Source organism: Nyctereutes procyonoides, unplaced genomic scaffold (genome assembly GCF_905146905.1).
Source record: "Nyctereutes procyonoides isolate TBG_1078 unplaced genomic scaffold, NYPRO_anot_genome, whole genome shotgun sequence".
Taxonomy (NCBI): Eukaryota; Metazoa; Chordata; class Mammalia; order Carnivora; family Canidae; genus Nyctereutes; species Nyctereutes procyonoides.
Window position 1 is genome coordinate 6,670,883 of NW_026575045.1, and position 27,601 is coordinate 6,698,483.

Sequence of the window (27,601 nt, forward strand, 5' to 3'; positions counted from 1 at the left end):
TATATAGAATGATTGTTTTTCTTGAGATTTGATTGATTACAAACACTTTGTAAGCTTCATCCTTGAGATATTCAGATTTGAAATTTGACTTTGGACTAAATCAGTTTTCCTCATAACTTTTTTTTTTTTTAAGATTTTATTTATTTATTCATGAGAGACACAGAGAGAGAGAGAGAGAAGCAGAGACACAGGCAGAGGGAGAAGCAGGCTCCACGCAGGGAGTCCAATGTGGGACTCGATCCCGGGACTCCAGGATCGTGCCCTGGGCCAAAGGCAGGCGCTAAACTGCCGAGCCACCCAGGGATCCCTCCTCATAACTTTTTAATGTTACAATTTTATTTATTTACTTATTTATTTAGTAAGGATTTTATTTATTCATTCATGAGAGACAGAGAGGCAGAAACAGAGAGAGAGAGAGGCAGAAACAGGCAGAGGGAAAAGTAGGCTTCCTAGGGGGAGCCCAATGTTGGACTCGATCCTGGGACCCTTGGATGAGGCCCTGAGCCAGAGGCAGATGCTCAACCGCTGAGCCACCCAGGCGTTCCTAATGTTCCGATTTAAAAATATTAATTGGAAATGTTTTTCTCTTGACAGATTTGGAAATACTATTTAGAATTCATTTAACATATAACCATATACATTATATATATTTCAGTAGAATTATATTTACTGTGACATATTCTCCTATAGCAAAAAGAAATTTCTAGATGTATTTGGTAACTTTATAAATGGCATACATTATTTTTTCCCTCTAGGTTAGAAATGAATAGTTTTGAGTCTTTGAGAGTGGCCGTACTATAAAATTATATCTTTGTTCCACAGAAGTAGTTGAGAAAAGAACGAATGTCTGGCTAGAATGACATCACTGGCTTAATATCTCAGTGGCAGTCTATAACTGAGTTTCCTTAGCAGTAGAAAATCTTATGAAATATATATTGAAAACAGGTCATATAACAGCAGGTTGTGTTGAGTGTGAATATGTGGTAAACTGTTGGACCAGGAGACATGACTGATTCTTGAGTCTAGTTTTTATTCTTACTGAGGTATGTATAAGACTTAGACATGCTCTCTTCTTTGACAAGTCTTTTCTTGTTGCAATAGATTCTGTAACTTGCTTGTTGGTTGCTGATGCAGCATTTCAGAAATAGACCAGTGCAGCCCCCAGGCAAAAGCTTTGTCTTTTCTCCTTGGATCTCAGCAGAGTGACTGCCAGGCTGGGAGGGATTGCTATGAAGCATTTTCCCAGGTTTATTTTGAAGGGAAGGCGAGGGAGCAGAAAGTATTTTTCAGGGAGCTGAACAGGGCAGAAAGGCATATGGAAAACAAGAGTATAAGGATTTAGTTTAGTTTGGGGGATGGATAGGGTAGGGAAATGAACTTAGTTATGGTCTATTACGATTTTATTGATTTAAATACACTAGTCTTAAATAGTCTGGAGAGTTGGTATATTGACCCAGTCTGTTGACTCAAACAGGGTTCAGGCAAGACAGGCCGAGCTTCTGTTTCTCAACATCTGCTTTTTTTGCTGTGTAGTTTACTAGTCTCCATACCAAAAGAATGGTATGTTTCTTTACATTCTTTTCAAGGAAAATTGCTTTATTCTCATTAATGACTATGTAAACCTTTGCTCATGACTTTTTTTCCCCGAGTTTAGCAGTTCTGTTGGCTAGAGTAGATTTATCACATCGTCTTTTTTTTTTTTTTTTAAAGATATAATTATCTTTGAGCACTTGTGTGTGGGGAGGGGCAGAGGAGAAGGGAGAGTGAATCCTTAAGTAGACTTCCTATGAAGTGTGAAGAGCCTGGCCTGGGGCTTGATTCCAGGATCCTGAGATCATGACCTCAGCTGAAATCAAGAGTCTGATGCTCAACTGACTGAGCCACTGTGGTGCCCCTCTCTATGTTTTTAAGAAGTACAAAGATGGGGTCAGGAAATCTTTATATCATAATTGAGTTTAAGCAATTGCTTCCTTAACTTGGGTTTCCTTCTATATACCTAGTTTTAAGGTAAGTCTGAGGAGTAATATGGGTATTGAACATTTTGAATAAGCTTTTGGGTAATCACATCACAGTAAGTAGTGCTACAGTTTTGAATAAGACACCATTCCAGGGCAGCCCCGGTGACTCAGCGGTTTAGCACCACCTTCAGCCCAGGGCGGGATCCTGGAGACCTGGGATGGAGTCCCACGCCGCCGGGCTCCCTGCATGGAGCCTGCTTCTCCCTCTGCCTGTGTCTCTGCCTCTCTCTCTTTCTCTCTCTCTCTCTCTCATGAATAATAAATAAAATCTTAAAAAAAAAAGAGACGCCATTTCAAATTATAGAACTGCTTATTTTGATCTGGTTTCGCAAAGCTTGTTGGTCACTGCCTCTTTTTATAAGGTGACTTTATGCTCTTTATTGATCTGTGTGCAGATGGGTATGAGTGGAAGAAGGAATGCCTCTTACCAACTGAGTGACCTTGGGCAAATCACTAAAGGTTACTGGGGGTTCAGGAAATGTTTGTAGAATATGAATGAAGACATTGTCTTATTTCTGTTCTGTGGAACTTCGGTATTTTATTTTTTTAAGATTTTATTTATTCATGGGAAGCATAGAGAGAAAGGCAGAGAAAGAAGCAGACTCCCTGTGGGGAGCCTGATGCAGGACTCAGTACCAGGACCCTAGGATCAAGACCTGAACCAAAGGCAGACGATCAACCACGGAGCCACCCAGGTGCCCTGAACTTCAGTATTTTAAAGAAACATTCTGGAAAACTATGGAACCGTTATCTTCATTCTGATATTCAGCCTAAACCAGGCATATTTGGGTCTCTGTCCTTTGGGATCTTGACATGGCCTCTGTTAAGAAAAGGAAAAATGACTTTTCTATTTTTTTTTTTTTTTAAATTTTTTTTTTATTTATTTACAATAGTCATACAGAGAGAGAGAGAGAGGCAGAGACACAGGCAGAGGGAGAAGCAGGCTCCATGCACCAGGAGCCTGACGTGGGATTCGATCCCGGGTCCCCAGGATCGCGCCCTGGGCCAAAGGCAGGCGCCAAACCGCTGCGCCACCCAGGGATCCCTCTATTTTTATAGTCATAATTGATACAGATTTCTTTTAAAGATTTTATGAGAGACACACAGAGAGAGGCAGAGACATAGGCAGAGGGAGAAGCAGGCTCCCTGAAGGGAGCCTGATGTTGGACTTGATCCCAAGACCCCAGGATCAAGACCTGAGCCAAAGGCAAACGCTCAACCACTGAGCCACCCAGGCATCCCTGATACAGATTTTTTTTAATCGATAACGGAATGATAAAGCCAGAATAGAAATAAAAAATAGGTATAATAGAAGCCTGTAGCTTTCGATTTGGTTTGAACTTGAGGCTAGATAGGTTGTGGGTTTTAAATGAAAGTAAGGAAAGCACAGGTCCCAGAGAATAAACAATATATTGAGAGAATGTTAAAAACCCAAGTTGTTAAATATAGTTGAGGAGCTCTTTTTTTTAATGTAAAACTTCCATGTTTATTTGTATAGAGTGGCTTGTCTGAGTAAAAGCATATGTTTAAACCCCATTCAAAGCATTAAAAACATGTTTAATAGAATGTAATCACTGTGTACTGGATTTGCTACCCACTTTGGAGCAGTCTCAGATACTAAAATAACATAAGGGAGGATAATCTAAATCAGAGGTTAAGACAGATGTGCTTAAGTGAGCTTATTTGTAGCTCCTGTACTAATTAAAACAAGTTGACAAAATATTTTTGTATTAGCTTCCTTTTATGTATAAAACTTAGTGTCTTTTTTTTTTTATGTAATAGAGAAAAGGTCTTAAATATCTGAGAAAGTTAAGAAAACTTTTTAGTTTTCACTTAAAAAAATACCAGTTCATCAAGAAATGATATGCCAACACCAGTCAATTTGAGGTGTGGTGTGGGGCAGCGGTGGGCTGCAGTTAGCCTTCTACAGGCTGTATCCGTCCCTTCCCCTCTAATCTGCTTTCTGTGTGGCCTGCGACCACAGCCAGAGATCATGGCTAAAGCACAGGCTTCGCTTTTGGGCCTGGTGAGTTATCTGGTGAGAAAGGCCAGTCTAGGGCCTAATCGTGGAGCTACTTGAACATACTCAGAGGACTTGGGGACTTTGGGCTTTAGTCTGGGAGTTTCTGAGTTTCCTGAATGTGTGTATGATATAATCATAGGGTAATTTTTAGAAGGCTGATTTCAAAGTGGTTGTCCAACGTTTTTGCTTTTGTGACCCCTAAAAGAATTCAAAAACACAGAGTTTCTCTTGCACATTTAATGTTACACCCAGTTTTTAAAGCTTTAAATAAATGCAGAGGTTACCATTTCCAGTGTATTGTAAAACATCATTTAAATATATTTATTTTTTTATTTTTTATTTTTTTAAAATTTTTATTTATTTATGATAGTCACACAGAATGAGAGAGAGAGGCAGGCTCCATGCACCGGGAGCCCGACGTGGGATTCGATCCCGGGTCCCCAGGATCGCGCCCTGGGCCAAAGGCAGGCGCTAAACCGCTGCGCCACCCAGGGATCCCCTAAATATATTTAAAGAGAATGCCAATATCATAGTAACTTGATGACCATTTATTAGCTATTTAAAAAATAATACTCAGAAATTTTACATTTTTTCTTTATTTTTTTTCAATTCTTACCCATAATTTGATTCTAAGACCAAATATTGCCCTGCTTGGTGGGACGCCCGGGTGGCTCAGCGGTTAAGCATAGCCTTCAGCCCAGGGTGTGATCCCGGAGTCCTGGGATCGAGTCCCATGTCGGGCTCCCTGCATGGAGCCTGCTTTTGCTTCTGCCTATGTCTCTGCCTGTCTCTCTCTCTCTCTCTGTCTCTCATGAATAAGTAAATAAATAACCTTTAAAAAACAAACAAACAAATATTGCCCTGCTTGGAAGTCTTTTACTGATTATTCTATCATATTTTTCTGTAACAAAATATGTATATAAACTTAAGTTTATTTTGCTTATTTTTAAAGATTTTATTTATTTGACAGGGAGAGAGCACGCGTGCTTGAGCATAAGCAGGGGGAGTGGCAGAGGGAGAGGGAGAAACAGGCTCCCAGCTGAGCTGAGAGTGGGATGTGGGTCTCAATCTCAGAACCCTGGGGTCATGGACCAGAACCGGAGACAGACACCTGACCGACTGAGCCACCCAGGCATCCTAAACTTAATTTTGTATTAAGAAGCACTTCTGGAATGGCAGAGTAAGGACCTCTAGAGATCTGCTTCTTCATAAAAGCAAAGAGAATATAGGCAACAATAAAATCAACTTTTCAGAACTCTGGAAATTAACCAGAGGCTTGCAGTACTCCTAGGAGTGTTTATTCAGGGAAAAGGATTCAATCATTATAAGAACACTGACTATTGTTGTGTTTTAACTTGCTCTATTCCCACTCCCTCTCCCTGGCTCCGGGGTAGCTTTAAACAAGTAGCCTAGTAGTCATTGGAGGGGAAAAAACAAGTTTGGAGCTTCCCCAAAAGCCCTAGCCCCCCCCCCCCCCCCAAATTGTCACTATTGACTTTCCTGGAAGCTCCCTGGTAAAAGCTCATACATAGGGATTGTCTTTATTTAACCTGGCTCAAAAATTGCCCCGTGGTAAAGTCCTATTCTTAGGATTTCTTTTGAAAACAGTCAGCAGCAGTTGTTAAACATCACAACTGCCTGTGGCAGTGATAGCAGTTGGAGCAAACAAGAGGTTGGCCAAATAACTGAGAAAAGAAAATCTTGGGAATGAGCTGTCCATAGAGGGCATATGAAAAGCTCTGATGTATTTCCAGTGCTCTAGAAGCCTATGCCCATGGGGAGGGATGCATGCACGCCCAGGAAATACTTGAGAAGGTCCTCCTTCTTACCTCTGGCCTTGAGGCTCTGCACTATCAGCAAGTAGAGGCTGAAACAGTTGTGAACTATTGAAGCATTGAAAGCATGTCCCAGCACACATACAGCTCCTGGCTGAAGGGTGGGAGACTTACCAGTTCAAGGCATTTAAGGAAATCTCTGTTCAGTTATTAGCTCAGTTATCACTAAGTCAGCTGAGCAGGAATTTGGGTGGCTGCATATGACAAAAAACAAAACAAAACCCCCAAAAAACCCAAAACCCCAGACTTTACAGAATTAGCCCAAGAAAATCACTAAACCAATAAACAGCAAATAGCAACAGCAGAATGTCCGTGAGGAGAAGGAATCTGGTTTTCAGAGTTGCCACTTTATATTTTTTAAAGTGTTCAGTTTTCAACAAAAGTATAAGATACTCAAGGAAGTAGTGAAGTATGGCTTATGATCTTATTCAGCACTTGCATCTCCTGTGCTAAACTCTGCACTGGCTACATAATAGGTATTCAAAAACATTATTTGAACTGCTGTGCAAGTAGTTGTAATTAGCTGATTTTGAGAGCCCCTATGTATTTTCTTTCTTCCTAAATAAGTGTTTAACCCCAAGACAAACCCTGGCATTTTTATTATGTCTCCTAGAACAGGGTCCTTGTTAAATGACATTTTAGAAAGTCATACATTTGCCCAACTTTGTGATGGTTGAGTATCCTGGAAAATTTGAAAGCTCTTTCTTTAGGCAATTATATACAGTAACATGATAGGAAAACCGACTTATTTAGAGACCAGATCATTTTGAAATGTTTCCTATATGAAATTTATCTTCATAGTTTGAATTTTTAAAGGATTTTGAGAATATAATTATTATACTTTGTTTTCAGATGTCCAGATCTCTAGTGACCTATAGTCAGGTACTCATATTATATTGTATTTGACTTCTTCATTTAATGATTCAGAGGATTTTGGTTTTTTTATTTATTTATTTATTTATTTATTTATTTATTTATTTATTTATATTAAATTAAATTTAATTTATTTGATGCAGAGGATTTTGGTGTGTCAGACCCAGTGAATTAAGACTGCGTAACAGCACATGCTGATTTAAAAAAATCTGGCCTCAACTCAAATCTGTAGTATTTGTAGATGGCAGACTTTTACCATTTTCATGATCAGTTGTGATGATGGAATATATTCACGGTTGTCATGTACCATATCGATGTTCCCTGATTCATTCCAGGAGCAGAAAAAAGGAAACTGGAAACACTGAAGTCATCACATCTGTGCACAGTGTTATCAATATTTCCTGTTTCCAAATACTCATTTGTGTATATTTTTCATCATTCTCTTTTTACTCTAGTGTCTGATAAAAGATGAAGTAAATCTACTAGACTGACAAGCTTCAAACTCCTACGTCACTGCAAGGGGAAGATGTGGATTGAATTTGCATTGATGCCAGCCAGGGAGGCAGAGGCTGATGAGGGTCTTGGAGAATGTGGTCAGCATTCTGAATGGTGATGACAGATTTCTGTTGTGGCTAATGCTGTGCTGGTCATGGTCCAGAGTGACACAGGAAAGGGGACCCATAAACAGTTGTTTACTGGCAGTTATAAACAAGGCCAGAAATGACTGGGGTTCATGAAGTGATCCTGAGGTTAAAACTTAATTGTTAAGGAACTTGCTTAGCAAAACCATAATTCCCTTTCAAGGACTACTTTGGGTTCATAATAAGTTGAAGGCCCTTTCTTTGTAGTTTTTGTTTCACAATTTTCTGTTTGTAAATGTATAAGAACATATAATAAGTAATTTTCTTGTGAAAGAGCATTTTGGGTTTTCTTTCCTTTTTTTTTTTTTTTTTTAAAGACTTTGTTTATTAGAGAGAGAGAAAGCACAAGCAGGGGCGAGGGGCAGAGAGAGAGAGAGAGAGGGAGAAGCAGACTCTCCACTGAGCAGGGAGCTTGATGTGGGGCTCCATCCCAGGGCCTTGAGATCCTGACCTGAGCTGAAGGCAGACACTTACCTGGTTGAGCCACCCAGGCACCCCACAGTTTGGGTTTTCTGTACTAGAGTATGTAAAAATAAATTGCAAGGTTTTTTTTTGTTTGTTTTTCACTATGGAAATGGTATTGTCTATGGATAGATGTGTGCATATGCATGTGTATGCATGTATGTATATATAAGCTTACATGGAAAGGTTGTATCTAATTTTTTATAGATACACTGATGAACATATGAGTGTGCCATATTTTAGTTGACATTTGTTATAAATTTATAACTGTTATATATGAGTATATGTATCTGTGATTACCAATGGATATGACTTTTTCTTATTCAAACAAATTGCCATTATAATTGCTAGTGCCACTGATGAAGACTAGATAACTTCAATAATCTGTTATTTTCCCTACTAAGTTACTACATTGGCATTTCTTTTTTTAAAAAGATTTATTTTATATATAGAGAGAGGACACATGTGTACTGTGTGATGGGAGGGGTGGGTGAGAGGAAGAAGGAGAGGAGCAGACTCCTCACTGAGGGTGGGGCCTGATGTGGGGCTTGATCTCACCAACCCAAGACCACAACTTGAGCTGAAATTAAAAGAGTGGGATGCTCAGCTGACTGAGCTATCCAGGTACCCCTAGATTGACCTTTCTTTTAAAAATGTTTTTAAAGGGGGAGGGGCATAGGGACAGGGAGAGCGAGAATCTTAAGCAGACTCTATGCTGAATGTAGAGCCCAACACAGGGCTCAATCTGATGACCCTGAAATCATGACCTGAGCTGAAATTAAGAGTCAGACAATGAACTGAGCCACCCAGGTGCCCCTACGCTGATATTTCTTAAGTAGCCATCCTAAGATGGTGGAATTTGTTGGTCTCCCATAATTGTCAGTGGTGATGACAGGTGTACATTCAAATTATGTGGCCATTTGTTTATCACTTGTCATTTCTCAGTTCATCCCATAGATACAGTCTTTGAGGTAAATATGAGACTCTCCTTTTCATATTTGTGGAATATGAATTCACAGGTTTGATAGGTGAGGGAGGAGAATGGGTACAAAGGATATAAAGATAATGGCGTTGAGAAGAGCAAAGCAAAGACAAGACTGGGCCCACATGAGGATGATAAGTACCCCAAAAAGTCTGACTTTTGTGGGTTGGAGCCAAGGGGGGATCTCTTGACAGAAGACAAGGCAGGGTAGAGTTGGGAGCAACTTGAGCCCATTTCACTTTTTTTTTTTTTTTTTGAGCCCATTTCACTATTGTCTCAGTTTCACCAGTTGGTCTGGGAGCAAGTCTGGGAGCGGGTCGGGGGTGAGGAGGGGGGAGAGGCACCTGTGTGGATCGGGTGGACTGAGGGCCGAGTTGGCTGGCAGAGTAGAGTGACAGGAACAGCCCAGCTGAGTCTGAGAGAAGGGAAATGCTGAGAAATAAACCAGGTGAGAGAGCAATAGGTGGAGGTCTGGGTATCAATAGCAGAGTCTGAGGTGGAGGGAGCTGAGCCAAGGGGAAGGAGAGGAGAGGTGTGCAATGGATGAGGTGAGTGGTTCAAGGATGGAGAGTACTTGGCTTGTCCACCTGTTTCTCTGAGGACGAGAGCCCAGGGCATGGCAGAGAGAGTGGCCTTCCTGAAAGGTGCTATGTTTCTGGGACCTCGGGGTCAGTGGGTCACCCTGGCCTCTCCTTTTACTTTGTACTCTTTTCTGGTTGATTTTGAAAAGTGAGGAGGGGTGGGGGTACCTTGGCACCAGTCAAGTATAGATTTTAACATCTAGTAGGCAAGACTGACTGTAAAGTTGGAGAGAGGTGGCAAATGGATTTTTTTCTTTTTTCATCTTTTATACTCTCCTTCCTAAAATGGTGCTTAAAAAATACATTTAATACCATAAGATAAATAATAAATGAGAATATTAGTACTAGGAGCAGTACTATTAGGAAAAATAATGGATGTCCTGAGTCATTTTAAGAGGTAGGTCACAAATTTGGCTTTCACATCTCTAACAAAAGGAAGAGGCAAACAGAAGCGGTATATACTTTACAGTGTCCATCAGATAAAAAAACAAAAACAAGGTGATTGGGTGGCTCAGTTGGTTAAGTGTCTGCCTTCAACTCAGGTCGTGATCCCAGGGCCAGGCTCCCTGTTCAGCAGGGAGTCTGCTTCTCCCTCTCTCTTTCCTTCTCCTCTCCCTCTCTGCTGCTCATGTGCGTGTGTCCCCTCTCGCTCTCTCTCAAATAAATCTTAAAAAACAAAAAGTCACTTAGCCATTTATAAGGCATTGTAAAATACTAAGCAATGTCCATGACAGTATCCTTTTATAAATATAAAAATTTTATTAGGTTTGCTTGCATCATTAAAACAGTCTGTTCAGAGAATGAAATAATGTGGTCTAGGTAACCAGTTGTGTGACACGTAGCTTAGATGAAGGATAGCTTTTATCTAGGATAGGAGTCCTACACCCAAATGCCTCTAGAGCCCTGGCATGAATAAGTGTGAATGGGGCTAGAATGGAAGCTTGGATGACCGACCTGGAAAGTACGATATGCACCCCAATAGGCATTTGGGTTTTAATTTCAGTACAAAAAAAAAAAATACTTGTACTGGTCTAAGAAGTCACACTGCAGGCCAACACACCCCACTGGAACGCTGATCTAGATTATGTGGACATCACCTATGAAATCTTTCTTAAAAATTGTTTCTCTCAAAAAAAAAATTGTTTCTCTCAGTTGAGCTTTTGCAAAATATTGAACAGCAATGAGTTATGGATTGTATTCTCTGATAGGTACCTGGTCTGCAGATAACCCATGTTGCCAGTTAATCATGCAGCCGTATGTTTTACCTGTTGGACAGACTAGGGAGGAGTTAAAGCCATTTGTCTTTTCAACTGAGGCCACTGGAAATTGTAGGGGAGGAAAACTTTTTCCTTCTTCCCTCTAGGTTCTTTGGTTGGCCTAATAATTAATTTGACATAAGACAGATTAACAGGAGCAAAACAAATTTAATAGACAAATGAGAGGCTGACAGACAATTGAAGTTTATATGCCACCAGGAGCTAAAGAGAGGTAGGTATAGGAATTTGGGACATCAGAGAGGGGGAAGACAATTTACAGGAAGATGGGAAGAGCAAATGTTTGGTAAGCAAGTGTTTACCCTACAGAGAGGTCTTTCTTATGTTAAAAAAAGGTTATCTTTGGTAATAGCTCTCTTCCTGGTACAGACTCCCAGTCAAAATTTTTTTTAGATAAGTGGGGAGGTAAAAAGCTCTTCTTGAGTCTGTTGTACCTTGGTTATCTTAAGCTCAAAATAATTTGCATGCCAGAGTGGCACATTATGGGGTGACCTGCCTTGAACCGCATCAGAATCTAGAGGTAAGGGGAGAGGGCCAATTCTATCAGGATCGAGAGTTAAGGGGAGAAGGCCGATTCCACTTTTTGGTCTCCAGGCATCATTTTGGGCCCACCAAGAGAGAAGAGGTGAGCCATCATTTTGGGGATGCTATGCTATAACTTAGATGGTAAATGGGTATCACACACAAAAGAAATGTAAGAGTTTTGATTATGGCCACATTCTGAATATTTGTGCCAGCAAAGGAGAGGACATTGACAAAGATAATCATGTTCTGTGGTGTTTCAGAAGAGCAAGGAAAATGCTTTAAAAATTGTAATATAGTATTGAAGGATGACATGAGATCTTTTCTCAAATCCTTAAAATGGGATTGTTAAAAGCAATTTTTTGAATGGGAGAAGGTATTTGCAAATGATATATCTGATAAACTGTTGATATCCAATATATATAAAGAATTTTAAAAAAAGAATTTTTACAAGTCAACACCAAAAAAACAATCTGATTAAAAAATGTACAGAGGACCTGAATAGACATTTTCCCAAAGAAGACATACAGGTGGCCAACAGACACATGAAAAGATGCTCAACATCACTAATCATCAGGGAAATGCAAACTAAAACCACATGAGAATATCACTGCACACTATCAGAATGGCTAGAGTCAGAAAGATAAGAAACCACAAGCGTGGGCAAGAACATGGAGAAAAGGGAGCTCTCCTGCGCTGTTGGTGGGAATGTAAATTGGTGCAGCTACCGTGGAAAACAGTACAGAGGTCCTTCAAAGAATTAAAAATTGAACTACCGTATGATCCATTAATTCCACTACTGGGTATTTACCTAAAGAAAATTGAAAATAGTTCAAAAAGATAGATGCACACCTACGTTCATTGAAGCATTATTTACAATAGCTAGGAGATGGAAGCATTCCAAGCATCTGTACATAGAAGGATGGAGATGTGGCAAATATATACAGTGGAATTATTAGTCCTAAAAAAAGGTAAGCTCTTCCCATTTGCAACAACATGGATGGATCTAGTGTATTCCAAGTAAAATAAGCCAGTCAGGGAAAGACAAATCCCATATGATTTCATTTATATGTGGAATTTAAAAAATAAACAGACTCTTCAATATGGAGAACAAACTGGTTAAATATGGGAGATGGGTGAAGGGATGAGTATGATAGGTGAAGGGGATTAGGAGCTATGAACTTCCAGTTCTGAAATAAGTCCTGGAGATGAAAAGTACAGGATAGACAGTAATATTGTCGTAACTTCGTATGGTGACAGATGGTCACAGATTCACATTGTTGAATCACTATGTTGTGCACTTGAAACTAATAAAAACCTTGCATGTCAATTATACCTCAATAATAAAAGAAATGGGATAGTTTAACAATTGTCTGGACAGTTTCTCTGCAGTTACGTACAAATGCACATACACTCCTGCATGTACACACATACTTAATCTGGAATTGTGTTTCCATTTTATGATAATGTGATTCGGTTCTGAGAGCTCCTGAACCTACCTTTCCTTCAGGGTGAGTGCAGGCAATACATGTAATGCTAGGGTGCTGTGTGGTTCTCTGTGATCCAGCATCCTTAGGATCAAAAAATTCAAGCAGAAGAAAAGGCAGCCTGCTAAAAGATTTCCTGGTACAGTGATCCCATTGTATGCAAATTTCAACTAATGTCACAAATACTATTAATAAAAGCTTCATATGATGTGCAAAATTTCAGTGGTTACTTTTCAAATTGTGTATCAAGCTATGTCATATTTTCAAAGTTAGGTCCATTGAATTATAAAGATACTTTGATACCCAGTGGCATCACCTTTTCTTAGAAATATCTTCTAACCCTTGGCAATATTATGTGAACTTTTTGTTTATAGAACTTCTTCAAGGATTTTAGTGACCTTTGTGTTATTTTTAAATTAATTATTACAAAGTATTTATCTTGCAAAAGACCCAGGTATGCTAATGCTGGTGCTGAAAAATATCCTGAAAATCAGTAACTTTTGAACAGAAATGTGATAAAAACACTATGATATGCCATGCTGTCAGTTTATGAGCTAAAACTGAGAAATATTAGAGATAATGCTAATATTAAAAAGCAGCAGTAAAGAAAAATAACAACACAATGGCTGCAGATTTATGTGTTCTGAAGATACATTCCCCTGCCCTGCCTCCAGACTTTGGGATAATCAGTTTTGAATTATGTGAGTTCTTCAGGGACACATCCCATGAATCCGATGCAGCCATGCTTTAGGTTTTTTTTTGTTTTTTTGTGTTGTATATTTGCAGCCCTGCTTTATGAAACCTTGTTGCCCAGACTGGAAAAGATTTCTTAGGTTGAAAAATATACATATAGCAAGGTACTTATTTGTCTTGACACAGAGTAGAATATCTTTAAGGGGTTAGAATGGGAAATTTTTGCATCTATTCCCTTAAAACTTTTCAGTAAATAGTCAATTATTTTATGCATGCCACCCTCTGAAAGGAGGATGGTCACTTCCTGCTTGTAGATTTGCATTAAATGCTTTTAAAGTTCTTTAGTTTTTACATCAAATAATATAAAGTGATAGGGCTTTTAATAATAATTGCTTATATTTAAATGGTGGTTATTATGTGCCAGGCACAGTGTGAACTGCTTTAATAACTCCTTTAATCCTCATGGCAACCCTTTGAGATGAGAGGTTCTGTTATTTCTTCTCCCAGTCTACACGTTAAGACAGAAGCACAGGGAGGTTAAGTGACTTGCTAAAGATCCAAAAACTATTAAGTTGCAGAGCCAGAGTCAAATCCAGGCAGGCTGGCTCCAGTCTCTATATGCTCATTGACCAATCTCTGTGGCCTTTCAGGAAACTGGAGTTGAGGATTCTCTAGTCAGCAACTTTGTACCCTGAAGAGAATTTGCTCTAAAAACAAGGGGCTATGTTCCCATGTAAGAGAATTACTGTATGGAAAAGATATGTGTAATAAAATAGCGGCTCAGAAACCGCACGGTTTGCATTTGGTAACTGCATACAGAAGGAGGATAGAATAGATTTTGGTAAGTTTGGGGGTGGTGAGGGCCAGGCTGTGCTCTGAAATTGGTGGGAGTCCTGGGGCTGAGTATGGAAGATCTGTTGAGAACAGTGTTCCTCAGGGATTCACCTTTCCTCCCTTCTCTATCCTTCAGCACTTCAGTCCCTGTATTTTCCTTCAATAAGACATTCACTCAACACTTGATATGATTTTTACAGTAGTGGGCTTACAAGGCTGAATATGACCAAGTGCCTACCTTAGATTTCACCTAGGAAATCTTCTGTGACTTCAGAAGACACTCCTCACCCCACCACCCTGCTGAACTCTCCACCTGCTTGTGATGCAACTATTTTAAGAGGGGTGAAAACATTTAAATTTTACAGTTAAGAAGCTGACAGTGGCAATGTCTGCCTGGTTTATAGGACTCCTGTTGGTGTGAATGGGTGTGTCAAAGGGTTTGGGTTTTGTTGGGCAGCCAGTGTAAATGACTATTGTCAGATCCCTCCTTTTTAATAGGTGTGGGAGGCAGGATTCAGGATGAGAAGGCTGGGAGGAGTGACTGCCTAAGTGATGTCAGCGTACCTATCTTATTGTCCAGACTTGAAACTACATGAGATTTTTGCCTGGAATGAGGTGATCCCTAATTATTTATACTTGGGCAGGGAGAAATAGAAGCTGAGTACTGAATATCTGACAGTGAAGCTGTACAAACACACTGGAGAGTTTCTATACATTTGTAAAGCAGTGCTGACTGCATAAAGGGACATTTTCTCATATTGCTTGTTAGTTCAACCATCACAGCTTTGACGAATGTCCTAAGGGGTGTACATGACACAAACCCTCACTGAATGTGGGATTCCTTTCTCATCTCTCTCCCAGAGTTTTTGTTGTATTGATCAGTCTATATTATATTTATACCTTTACTTTTGTGGGACTGCAGTTGTTAAGAGCTAGGAATTTTATAAGTTTAGAGACCACTTTCAGGAAGTAATCAAATGCATTTCTGTAAGACTGCTTGTTTGTGGGGCACCTGGGTGGCTCAGTCCGTTAAGTGTCTGCCTTCAGCTCAGGTCATGATCCTGGAGTCCCAGGATTGAGCCCCACATTGGTCTCCCTGCTCAGTGGGGAGTCTGCTTCTCCCTCTCCCTCTACCCCTCTCCTCCCTATTCATGCCCCCACACCTCTCTCAAATAAATTTCAAAAAAAAAAAAAAAAAGACTGCTCATTTGTTATAGGTGTGATCTGAAGGGATCTTGTGCTGCTTTTTAGAGTTCCAAAATCTTTCCAGTATGTTTTAGTCAACTGTAAGACTTAGGAAATTGAAGAAGAGGCATAGCCTCCTTGTTACTTACTGAACCCCTTTTGTATGTCCAAAACATTAGATAGAAAAAGTAGGAAGTCTGTTGGAGCAGTTTGCATTTAGTTGTGGAGCCAGATACATGGATATCAAGCTACAGAAGACATAGCTTTGGAGAGTTGTGAGGAAACTTGATAGAGCGCTTCCACATATATATTTGAGGTGAATGAATGCAAGCATTTTTGTCCTCACTCTACAGATGAGGAAGCCGGAAACTGCTCCATGTCAAACAGCTAGTCACCCAAACCCCTCTTGCACTATTCCCAGCTGCCTTTCCAGTGTGGACAGTGGGAGGGAGAGGCCAAGTTTGGACTAAGCCACAAACGTAATCGTGTCTGAGTTCAGAGGCCAGCCCATTGTAGCCTCATCAGAAGGCTGCATGAAATATAAAAGCATGTCAGCAGCCCTTGTGTGGTACCCAAGGCTCCCCCTGTTTCGCCCTGTTCCTTGGAGCCTCATCCTTGGGCTGGAGGTATGTAACAGGGTCAGGTATCTGTTACACATAGTATTTGGTCTTAAGACCTTGTCTTCATTTTTGAGGCCTAGCCACAAGGACCACATCAGAGTGGCTGAGATGTCAACAAGCAGGCTGGCAGGTTGGAATGGGAGCTCTTCATTGCAGAGCTGTGGAGGGTGGTGGAATGCAGGTGAGGACGGCTGTGGTGAGGATGGGCAATGCTAGAGAGACAGGGACCTGGAGCAGTGCTGCCTCCTCTTTGATTCCCACAAATATTTCTGTTAGAGCCCCTAGCACCATTTGCTGATTCTTCAGCTCCAAAGACCTGGTGCACGGGAAGTGCTCAGTATTGGTTAAATGATACATTTGCAGCTTTTTGAGAAAGATATAAAAAGGACTTTTCCCCTCTTAGTCTACCTTCTTTAATATGAAAAGACATTAAAAAAAAATCAGGCCGATCTCAGCATTTAAAATTTTAGATATTGGATGTTGTAAATGCAAAGATATAGTTAGGCCATTCTTCAATTTGATTTCATTATTCCTGGGTTAATAGTACTTTGGTTACTGTCATTACATTTCAGAGACACTTCTCCAAGGCTGTTTCTCTGAAGTATTGAAGATAAAAGCAACTGAACTTTGTTTAATTGACTAATTAACATTTTAAAGGACACAAAAGGTCACAGCCCAGGTGACTACGGTTTATTTACTCAGTTTACAGACCATTTTTCTACTTCTTTTCTGCATGGTTCAGTACATGTAGGTCTCTCTCTCTGTCTAGGATTTTAGCTTGCTCTCTTCTTCTGCTGTGTTTGTCATGTTTGGTTTCATGTGCCAGTGTCGTTTTAATGCAGCTTTATTCAGCATGAGATGTGTGTCAGGCCTAAGCTCAGTGGTGCCAGGGACACAAAGATGAATCAGAGGCATCCTATTTGGAGTCACCACCCTGGTAGGACCACAGTGGAGACTCAAGTAAGGTTCACACCAGATCGAGCTGGGGAAGGGGTGGTTCTGGTGAAATCAGTGTCTAGAGTTGGGCCTGGAAGGGTGGGAGGAAGGGGAGAAGGCTTACTGTGTGCTAGGCCCTGCTCTGAGGCACCACCTGGGTATTGGTAGGTTTTATCCTTACAACAACCATATAAAGTACATTATTTGTTATCTACATTCTATACAGGAAATTAAGATAAAAGGAAGTAGCTTGTCCAAGAGCACACAGCTCAACAATGGTACTGCCAGGATTCTAGCACAGGCAGTCTGGTTGGGAGTCCATGTTGTGAGTCACTGCACTAGATGAGCGGGATTTGGACAAATGAAGACTCCCAGGCAATAGATGGAGGAACCACAATGATCAAAGGAATGGAGGCAGACAAGTTGGTTAGGGCCTTTTGATGCCCTGGAGTCCCACACTGAAGGGGATGATTGTAACACAAGAGCAAGTGTCATAGGCTTTAGAGGCTTTAGGGGACCCCATCACCTGTGCGAGTGGAATGTTGTATTTGTAATTCAGTGGGCAGTGGTGAAGTTGTGAAGGTCCCTGAGGACTGGAATTGTAGGGCTCCTTGCCTCCTCCTCTTCAAGCTCTCCTGAATTTCTGGCATTCATTTCTGGAGTGGGTGAACATGTGTAGGGTTCAGCCCTTGCTGGCCTCTTCCCCTTGTTTTTCCTTCCCTTACTTGTACTTCTGGGAAGCATTTTCTGGAAGATCATCCAAACTGCTGCTACTTTTTTATCTTACTGTACGCTCTTCACCATCCATGTCTGATCTGTTCTTTGTCACCCCACAGGAACTGTTCTTACTAAGGTGTCACTGACTGGCTGGCTTACTGCTTCTTCTGGTGAGGACCTTTTGGTTTTTAACTTCCCCAGTAGTTTCCAACCAGGGGCAGTTTTGCTGCTTCTTCCCTTGGGATATCTGGCAATGTCTGGAGATATTTTTGGATGTCACAGTTGTTCTGAGTCAGTCCTCTGTTTTTATAACTTCGCAACTGTCTTGATATAATTCTCTTCTGCCTTGTGGTGAATCCTTAGTTCATTACTGACCAGCCTCTGTGGAGGACTCCTCTAGCCTTTTTCATGTTGCTTCTCCGGATTCTTTTCCTCTCCCATTCTTCTCGGGCTAGCTCCTCAGTCCAGGGACTTAACTTCCCTGGGTGTGTGGCCACACATCTGTATTTCGTCTCCAGCTCTTTTGACTCTTTTGTCTTGTCTTTCTCTACCTCAGTGGTACACAGGCACTTTCAATTCAGCAGGTCCAAAATAAGGCCAGCCCAAAGTTGTCATGGTGCAAACCATGTTTGCTGTCCTTGAGCGTTTGCTCACCCCCAACATTGAATGCCATTTGACTCTGCTGCTACTGTAGCTCAGGCACTCGTCTCTCATCAGCCTCATGTCCCATACTGCCAACCAGGGGGAGCTTTCTAAGAACTCTGAGTGTTCTCAGCTACAACAGATAAAGTCTAAACTGAACTTGGCATGTGGAACCTTCCAGATCAAGCCCAGTGGTTCCCAACCAGGAATACTAACTGCTGTCCAAAAGAACCTTTTGAAAATGTTGTGGATGTTGGAGTAACTGGAATCTAGTGCAATTCCAATCTCAGAAATGGTTTCTGCTTTGTACCACCAAGTTTTCTCTCCTTTTGGGGAAACTGATTGGCGTTTTAGATGTCCAGAGCGGCATGTGGCTAAATAGGGTAGAAATATCTTGGTGCTTCTGTCTTCTTCCTTTCTGTCCTGATGGCTTTAGGAGAATTGTGTTTTTTTCCCTCCATGTCCTAGCAGTGTAATTATTCTGTGTAGACCAACAATTAGTTGGACCAAACATTCCTGCCATCAGGTATCAGACCATTCTAGAAGAGAAGAGGGGACGAGGTAATTCTGTTTTCTAGCTTCTCTGTGGTATTGAGGATAACCTAAAGCTTGTGATAAAGGGCTTTGAGGGTCCTTTTGGAGCTGGTTGATTAAGTGGCTTCATCATAGTATTTCCTAGTTCACTGAAGTGATTCCTTTTTAAAAGAACCTTGGAACTGCCTGTCATTACACCCACATCTTAGGAAAAAACTTCATACTACACTATACTGTTGCAAGTACTGACATACGGCTAATTGTACTGTGAAGGATTTGGACTTTTTGAAGCTTACTGGTATGTTTTTCAGCCGATAACAAATATTTGAAAATTAAATCCCTTGGCACAACCTAATACCAGGAGAAAGTAGTAAATGTTTTTTAATCCCATCTGGTGTTATTCCAGTGGTGGAAATCTTGACACCAGAACAGCGTGCATGGGCTAGCGTGAGGATGGTGGCTTTGGTCTCTGACACGGTGCCAGCTGGAACCCTCGCCTCCGCGTGCTGAACCTCTCTCTCTGTGTCTCTTCCCAGAAGCCCCTTGTGCCACACCCCTGATCTGCAGCTTCGGGAGGCCTGTGGACCTAGACAAGGATGACTACCAGAAAGTGGTGTGCAACAACGAGCACTGCCCCTACAGCACCTGGATGCACCTGCAGTGTTTCTACGAGTGGGAGAGCAGCATCCTGGTCCAGTTTAACTGCATCGGCCGTGCCCGCAGCTGGAACGAGAAGCAGTGCCGCCAAAACATGTGGACAAAGAAGGGCTACGACCTGGCCTTCCGCTTCTGCTCTTGCCGTTGTGGACAGGGCCACTTAAAAAAGGACACAGACTGGTACCAAGTGAAGCGGATGCAGGATGAGAAAAAGAAGAAGGCTGGGTCAGAGAAGAACACGGGGAGGCCCTCCGGCGAAGCAGGGGAGGAGGCCAAGAAGTGCAGGCCGCCGAACAAGCCCCAGAAAGGCCTGAGCCACGACCTCCCCCGGCGGCACTCCATGGACCGGCAGAACTCGCAGGAGAAGGCGGTGGGCACAGCGGCCTACGGGGCGCGCTCGCCCTGCGGCTCCCCGGGCCAGTCGCCGCCCACCGGCTACTCCATCCTCTCCCCTGCCCACTTCAGCGGCCCCCGCTCCTCCAGGTACCTCGGGGAATTCCTCAAGAATGCCATCCATTTGGAGCCTCACAAGAAGGCCATGGCGGGGGGCCACGTGTTCCGAAACACCCACTTTGACTACAGTCCGGCTGGGATATCCGTGCACAGGGGGGGCCACTTTGACGCACCGGTGCAGTTCCTGCGGCGCCTGGACCTGTCCGAGCTGCTCACTCACATCCCCAGGCATAAGTTGAACACTTTCCACGTGCGGATGGAAGACGATGCCCAAATGGGCCAGGGCGAGGATCTGCGGAAGTTCATTCTTGCAGCCCTCAGTGCCAGCCACAGGAACGTGGTAAACTGTGCCCTCTGCCACCGGGCGCTCCCGGTGTTCGAACAGTTCCCTTTGGTGGATGGAACTCTGTTCTTGAGCCCATCGAGGCACGATGAGATCGAATATGATGTTCCGTGTCATCTTCAAGGTACAGGTGTTCATTCACCTTGCCTGCTTTGTTAAAAAATGGAAAAGCAAGATGGAATTTACTCTGTTCTGCCTTAGTTTTTACTGATGGTACTTTTTAGTTCTAGTCAGATGCTAGGCAATGTTTGAATATTTCAGCTTTGCCCATTGAGGTGGTGGAGGTAGTTGGCGTTGGCTCTTTTTTTTTCTATTCTGCTGTCACTGTATGAAATACAGTTGTTCTGGTGGGTAATTTTATGTTTTTGTTCTGCTGTAATTTGAAGGGGGGATGCCTCGTGTATAGCTTTCTATAATTGGGAGGGAATTTAGACTAGGAATTGCATAATTACGTCATGGTGTAAAATAGTTGCCTTTGAAACCTGTAGTAATGTGCCCTGTATGCTGTGTATTATCTTTTGATCATTGTAAACATAACAGAGTAAGGAAAAAGGAATATCAGAGAGGGCTAAAGTGTTTTTAGATTAGTTGGATTAATCTTGAAGTTTATGGAAGATCAGGCTTTCTTGATAGTGGCAAAAGGAAAGTGGGTGGTTAGTGAAAGCTGAGACATCACCCTGGTGGCCAAGGCAGGGGTGGGGAACTTCATGCTGTGGCTGACATTTAAGAATGTAGGGATAACTTCAGCCACAACTTGAATGATGGGGATTGGTTAGTATAAATGAGAAATCTGTCAATTCATGTAAAATTATTGTATTTACATAAAGGTGAGATACATGATATATAACCTGTTTGTAACTTTAAAAATATGCTTAAAAAACCTGTGCTAGAAACAGTATATCCATACCTATCTTCTCACCAGCCCCTGCTGTCTCAGTTCCCAGGGATGAGCACTTTTCAATTATAATCAATTCTCAGGTTCTTACCATCATAATTTGAAAACCGCTATCTTCATATCCAATTTTTTAAAATATTTTATTTATTTATTTATGAAAGACAGAGAGAGAGAGAGAGAGGCAGAGACACAGGCGGCCGGGGATGGGGCGGGGGGGGGCGGGAGAGGCAGAAACACAGGCAGAGGGAGAAACCGGCTCCATGCTGGAAGCCTGACGTGGAACTCGATTCCGGGTCCCCAGGATCACACCCTGGACTGAAGGCGGCACTAAACCGCTGAGCCACCCGGCTGCCCTTCATATCCAATTTTTGATATTGTCTGTTGACTGACTTTTAAGGTGGATGACTGTGCTTTCTTAAATCTCCTTTCTCTCAGGATAACATATCACCATTCTTGGTGAAATCCTTAATGTTTTTGCTGTTAGGATTATGTAAATATTTAGTGCTGAGCAAGGTGTATAGGTGTATTTCTTATATAGAATACAGTATATTTTAGGACATCTTTTGTTTTGTTATTACAGCTAATATTTGTTTCACAATTTCATTTGCTTAGTGTTTTTAGAAACATTGTCTGGTTGTTCCCACTCTCCAGCAGCTCCCACAGAGCTTTCAGAGGCATTTGCACATACCTATCATCCATTTACTGAATTACTTTTTGTAGAAATTCCCTTCACTGAGCCTTTCCTCTTCCTGTTCCCATCTGTCGGGCTGCACTCATTACCTGCTATACTACATGGCTGCCCTTCTACTTGCTTTTCTGTTTTTTATCTTCTGTTTCCTAGATCTCATGTTTTCTTTTTTCCTGGTTTCTTTCCTCAGTTTGTTAAGAAACATCCCCAGGAGCTTTCTGAGAAAGGAAGCATGGGAATAGGTATTTTCAGACTTTGAAAATCTGGTAATATCTTGATTCTGTCTTCACACTTGATTGCTGTTTGGCTGGGTATAGTTTTCCAAGTTATAAATATTCTCCCCATAGGATTTGAAGGCATTGATTTCTTTACTGTCTCTGGTCTTCCAGTGTCACTGTTGGGAAGTCAGATTTTATTCCTGTCTTTTTGTTCTCCCCTCCCATCCACTGAAGGTTTTAAGATTTTTTTTTTAAGATTTTATTTATTTATCATAAATAAATGTCTCTGTCATGAGAGACAGAGAGAGAGGCAAAGACACAGGCATAGGGAGAAGCAGGCTCCATGCAAGGAGCCCGATGTGGGATTCGATCCTGGGACTCTAGGATCATGCCCTGGGCTGAAGGGAGGTGCTTAAGCACTGAGCCACCCAGGCGTCCCAGGATTTTCTCTTTATATGAGTGTTCTGAAGTTTCACTGTGACATAGATCTTCCCCTCTACCCCCATTCATTGTGCAGCACCCTTCTTGGATTTTTGGCTGTGTACATGTATGGCCTAGTTTGGGGACATTTTCCTCTGATTTATTTCTCTGATGATTTCCTCTTTCATTTTTAAAAACAACCATGAAACTATTGGTTAGATATTAGACCTCTTTTTTAAAAAATATATTTTTTTATTTATTCATGAGAGACACAGAGAAAGTGGCAGAGACATAGGCAGAGGGAGAGAGAGGAGCAGACTCCCTGCAGGAGGCCCGATGCAGGACTCGATCCTAGGACCCCAGGATCATGACCTGAGCCAAAGGCAGATGCTCAACCACTGAGCCACCCAGGCACCCAATATGGGACCTCTTAAACTGATTGAGATGGAGAGAGCTCTTATATATCCTCTTGTTTATCTCTATCTATCCTTATCCTGCCTTCTGGAATATTTCTTTGATTTCATATCCGAGTATTTTTACTGAGCTTCAGATTTTCTGTTCTGTAAATATATAAATGATAATTTAGAATTTCCAAGAGCTCTTTTTAATAGCATCTTGTTCTTGTTGCATGGATACAATTTCTTGTCTTAACTTTCTCAGTAGGGAAGAGGAAGTGAAGTTACAGGGAGTGGCCTCATTCCTTTCTAGAGTTTCACCTAATCCTTTATATCTTTTAGCCTTGGTTAAAGGCAAACAGCTACAAAACTCAGTGTTTTAAAAGAGTGATGATTTATGATTTTTCATGGTTCTATGAGTTGGTTAGCATGGCCTCTTACCTGCATGTCTGACGGTTGGCAGACTGGTTGGCCTGGCAGAGAGCCTCAGCTGGAATGAATGGCTCATGACTGTTCTTTGTGATCTTTTATCTTCCAATAGGCTAGACTGTTTTTTTTTCCCTGCATTCAGGGTGGTGAGGATGGGGGCTGCATTCTCTCTCGCGAGGTGTAAGCTTGGAACTGAGTATCATCACTTCCATCACATTGTATTTTTCAAAATAAGGCTAGCCCAGATTTACGGGATGATCAAATAGATTCTACTTCTTGATGGAAAAAGTTGCATAGAATGTATGGTTACTTGTCTACCACACTGTTTCCCTTTTGGCACCTTGTCTCACTCTCCACTCTGTTTGCTGTCCAGTTTCAGAGCTAAGCAATTTAAAATTCCTTCATCTGATGTCTGACCTCCTATTTTGATTCAGGTTTGCAGATATCTCCTAGTTTCCTGGAAGATGGAGTTTGTGTTTTGTTTCTTGTTCTTGATCCTGGTTGGGGATAATTTTAGAGGGAAGTAGGTGGAAACTACATTCACTTCATTTTAAGGCTGGAAATATTTTCTGTGAAGATGAGAGTACAGGGGTTCAGCATACACGAGAGGACTGTTCTTTTTCTATTTGTGATGGACAGATGCTTTTCACTTAACCCATTCATCAGTGAATCAAATTTATGAATTTCATACATGTGTTGAGTACTCTGTCATTGCCTTTCATCAGTTTATAATCTTAGGATATAAGATTCTTTTAGAAAAGTGTAACTAACTTCGCCAGGCCTAAGGCTCTAGTACCCCCTGTGGAATTAATAACACTTGGATAATGATGTACTTTAAGCATCCTATAATTTCCAGTGAGGAAGGGGTCACTTTGAACTGGGTAGTTAAAGGAGGCGGTGTGAAGGCAGATATCAGAAGGGGGGCTAGATTTTGATAAGCAGAGGGTCTGGCCACATCAGGCCTTAGTTGATAAGGACAGGAAGCAATGTGAGCAAAGGAATGGTAGTTAAAAAAAGTCGAGACTAAGAGAACTGGAGAGAACAGACTGGTGAGGGTAGAGGTTCTCCAGTGGAAAACAAGTAGGATACATAGGGAGAACAGATTGTGGATGTCCTTTCAAGCCATAATAAGAGTTTTGCTATGTTCTTTAAGAACTGAAGAAGTTCATTTTTTCTCTTCAAAGCAGATGATCTCTTGGGGGAAAAGTTGTTTGAAAGGGGTGAAACCTATCTCCAGAGAGGTGGAACTTAAATCTTCAACCTAGATGGCAGGAGATGAGAGACTGCTGGGTGCTAAGAGTGGGAACTGAAAGGATTAGCTACAAAATATTATTTTAAATAAAAAATTGTGGTATTGGGGACAACTTGCCTGTAGAGAATGAAGATGCATCCTGGTTGGCTCCCTTTGGCTCTAGAGCAGATAAATGATGCTGCAATTGACAGGAGCAGAGAACACTGGGAAGGGGACCTATCTTAGGGGAAGGAAGATGGGGGCATTGGTGTGTGTTGGATTTAAAGGGGTGTTAGACTTTGGGCAAGGGAAGAGTATGTGACAAAGTCCAGGACCACATCTGAAGGGTACCTGTCCACGTGGAATTGATGGAGAAAGATGAAAATGAGATAGGCCTGGGAAGTGTCTGTATGGATGTGTGAAAACATGGTTCCTACCCTCAAGGAGGAAGAGGGAGCTTTGTAAGCAAATGCAACAAAAAGCTATGCTGTAAGTACTGTATACCTCTTTCCAGTGGGTAAGGAGCAGGCTGGTCCTAACCATTGAAAGGTGAAGACCAATGATCTGGCTGCTGGCAAGGAGCAGCACATTCTGAAGGGCTACGTGTTCTCCTGAGCATAGTTTTCAGCATGGTGGAGCTACCTGGTCTCTACGTAGAGAGTAGCAGTGTTGCTGTTATACACTGTTGAGGTGGATCCTGGACATGCCCAGTCTTTCCTAATGATTTGAATCTTAACCCTTCCATGTAAACAAGGGTGACATCTTTTCCGTCACAAGCATTAGATGTTAAAAAAATGATGGAGGAGTGGGGTTGTATCTCTTAAGAGCCCAGTAAATACTAAGACATTGAACTTTTAAATACTACTTAAAAATAACATACGATTCTGGTTCCTAAATTAAATATGGTGATGGCTGAGCAATTTTGGAGACAGGAACACTCAACATAGTAATTGTGGCTATGGTATAATTCTGGGCCACCAATACCAAGACAGACGTTTGAATTTTTTATGACGGGACTTGTCAGTGGATGAAAGCTTGTGACTGCAGACCAGCATTGTTGGATGGTCTCCGTGCCACACATGGACTTCTGTGCAGAGAGTCCTTCATGATTGCTAGCTGGTTTTTAGCACTTAGCGCTTGGTCATTTGAATTTGGATGTCCATATTATAAACCTGGCAGCATGCCTTTTAGAAAAGTGAATTGAAGCAGTATTTAATATGATAGAAATTTTAAGTATATGTCCCATTGACAGTAGTTAGTAATTCATTATTATTCTAAAAGGACAGCATGGAGATATGTGATAAATATGACCTATTTTGCTTCTTATTTTATCTGGATCATAACATGTCTGCTTATAATCAGTAGATAAGCCACTTGTTAGCCCCATGACAGCCACTCTTCAGCATTGTGTCTTTTGTGCACAGGGAGACTCATGCACCTATATGCGGTGTGTGTAGACTGCCTGGAAGGGGTTCACAAGATCATCTGCATCAAGTGTAAGTCGCGATGGGATGGCAGCTGGCACCAGCTGGGCACCATGTACACCTACGACATCCTAGCCGCCTCTCCGTGCTGTCAGGTTGGTATGGACCCCACAGGGCGAGCAGCGGATGATCTCAGGCTTCTGTCTCCTGGTGAATGTAGTTAAATAGGGAGAGGATGAGGAAGGTAGTGAGCAGTCCTAAATCTCACACAAAGTCCAGGACTGACGGCTGACCTAGCACAGTGTGATGAAGCAATTGCTGGAATACTGTGCAGCCATTAAGAGGAGACATTGTAGAATCATGTACAATTAATGGGAAATATTTTTAGTGTATTAAGTGAAAAAGGTAATTTATAAAAAGCCTAATAGTATGAAAAATGACTATGGAAAGGGATCTAGTAACCTGTTACCCAAAGGTTATCTCTGGATGGTGGGATGCTAAGTGGTTCCTTTTATTTTCTTTTTTGCTTGTAATTTTTTATGGTTTGTATGATTAACACATACCTCGGTTCTAGTAAGAAAAAGTTATTATTTAAAAGGAAGAAGGACGTTTTACTTTCTTTAATAGACACGATTTTCTTTTTGTTCCCTTTCTGTGGGATAGCACAGTTACCCAGGAACTGCCTGCCTGCGTGGTATTGGAGGTTGAAAGATCTGTAATCCTTAAAGTACTGCTAAGAGGAAGCATTTTCCAAAACTTAGGCGTCACTAGAAAAAAAGGGAAGTAATAGCCTGTAAAAACACATTAAATAAGTCCATGGAAACACCAGAGACAAAACAAAATCCTTGAAAGTACATTGGGTTCATTTAGGGAAAGAGAAAAGGAAGAGAAAGCCATGTCATTCCTTAATATTCACAGATAGGAAAGAATTTTCCTTTGCTCTTTGGTCACCGAGTTGGCTTTTAATATAAATAACTGATAAACACCTTTATTAATTACTACATAGCTTTGTATCTTTAGACTATGGTTTGATTTTTTTAAGAAGAATATCCTGTGAAAAACTGTCGGCTGAGTGAAAAGTTTGGTGGAGTGGGTATTTCAACTTTACTTTGTCTCTACTAGTGTTCTCAAAGAGACGTATGGCCATGAGAGACCCAAATGGCCATCCATAGCCTTTCATTTGACTCCAGGACTTTTTCTGCTATTCTAATATATTGACCACATTTCCATTTTAAAATTCCATCAGCCTTGGAAATGGATCTCACAGTCATTTAGTATGTGCTGTAGGATTTTGTAATGCTCACTATGCTGCAGTGCCAGGTCTTGAGATGAGAGAAACAGAAGGAAGTGGTTCCTCTCTCTTGACACACACAAGAGAGGGTTCTCTTTTAAAAGAACTAAGGAAGTGAAAGAGTTTGGGGCCATTTGTTGGTGCTAGAAAGGACCTGGGAGAGCTAGTTCAGCCTCCTTGTTTTCCACACATAGTGGAGGTCTTTTTACCCAAGTCTTTACAAATGTGTCACAGCCATGCTAAAACCTATAGTTCCCAGTTTACTGTTCTTTATACTATACCACTGAATGGCAGCGGG

General features: G+C 41.5%; 1 protein-coding gene across 1 annotated transcript in view; it reads left to right on the top strand.

Annotated features, from left to right (window-relative positions):
• HECA (hdc homolog, cell cycle regulator) overlaps positions 1-27,601 on the top strand; it is a 46,657-nt gene that overhangs the window by 13,434 nt on the left and 5,622 nt on the right. Inside the window, exons 2-3 of the mRNA XM_055324645.1 lie at positions 19,396-20,436; positions 26,013-26,167. Coding sequence (XP_055180620.1) covers positions 19,396-20,436; positions 26,013-26,167 — 1,196 coding nt within the window. The remainder of the gene's footprint in view (positions 1-19,395; positions 20,437-26,012; positions 26,168-27,601) is intronic.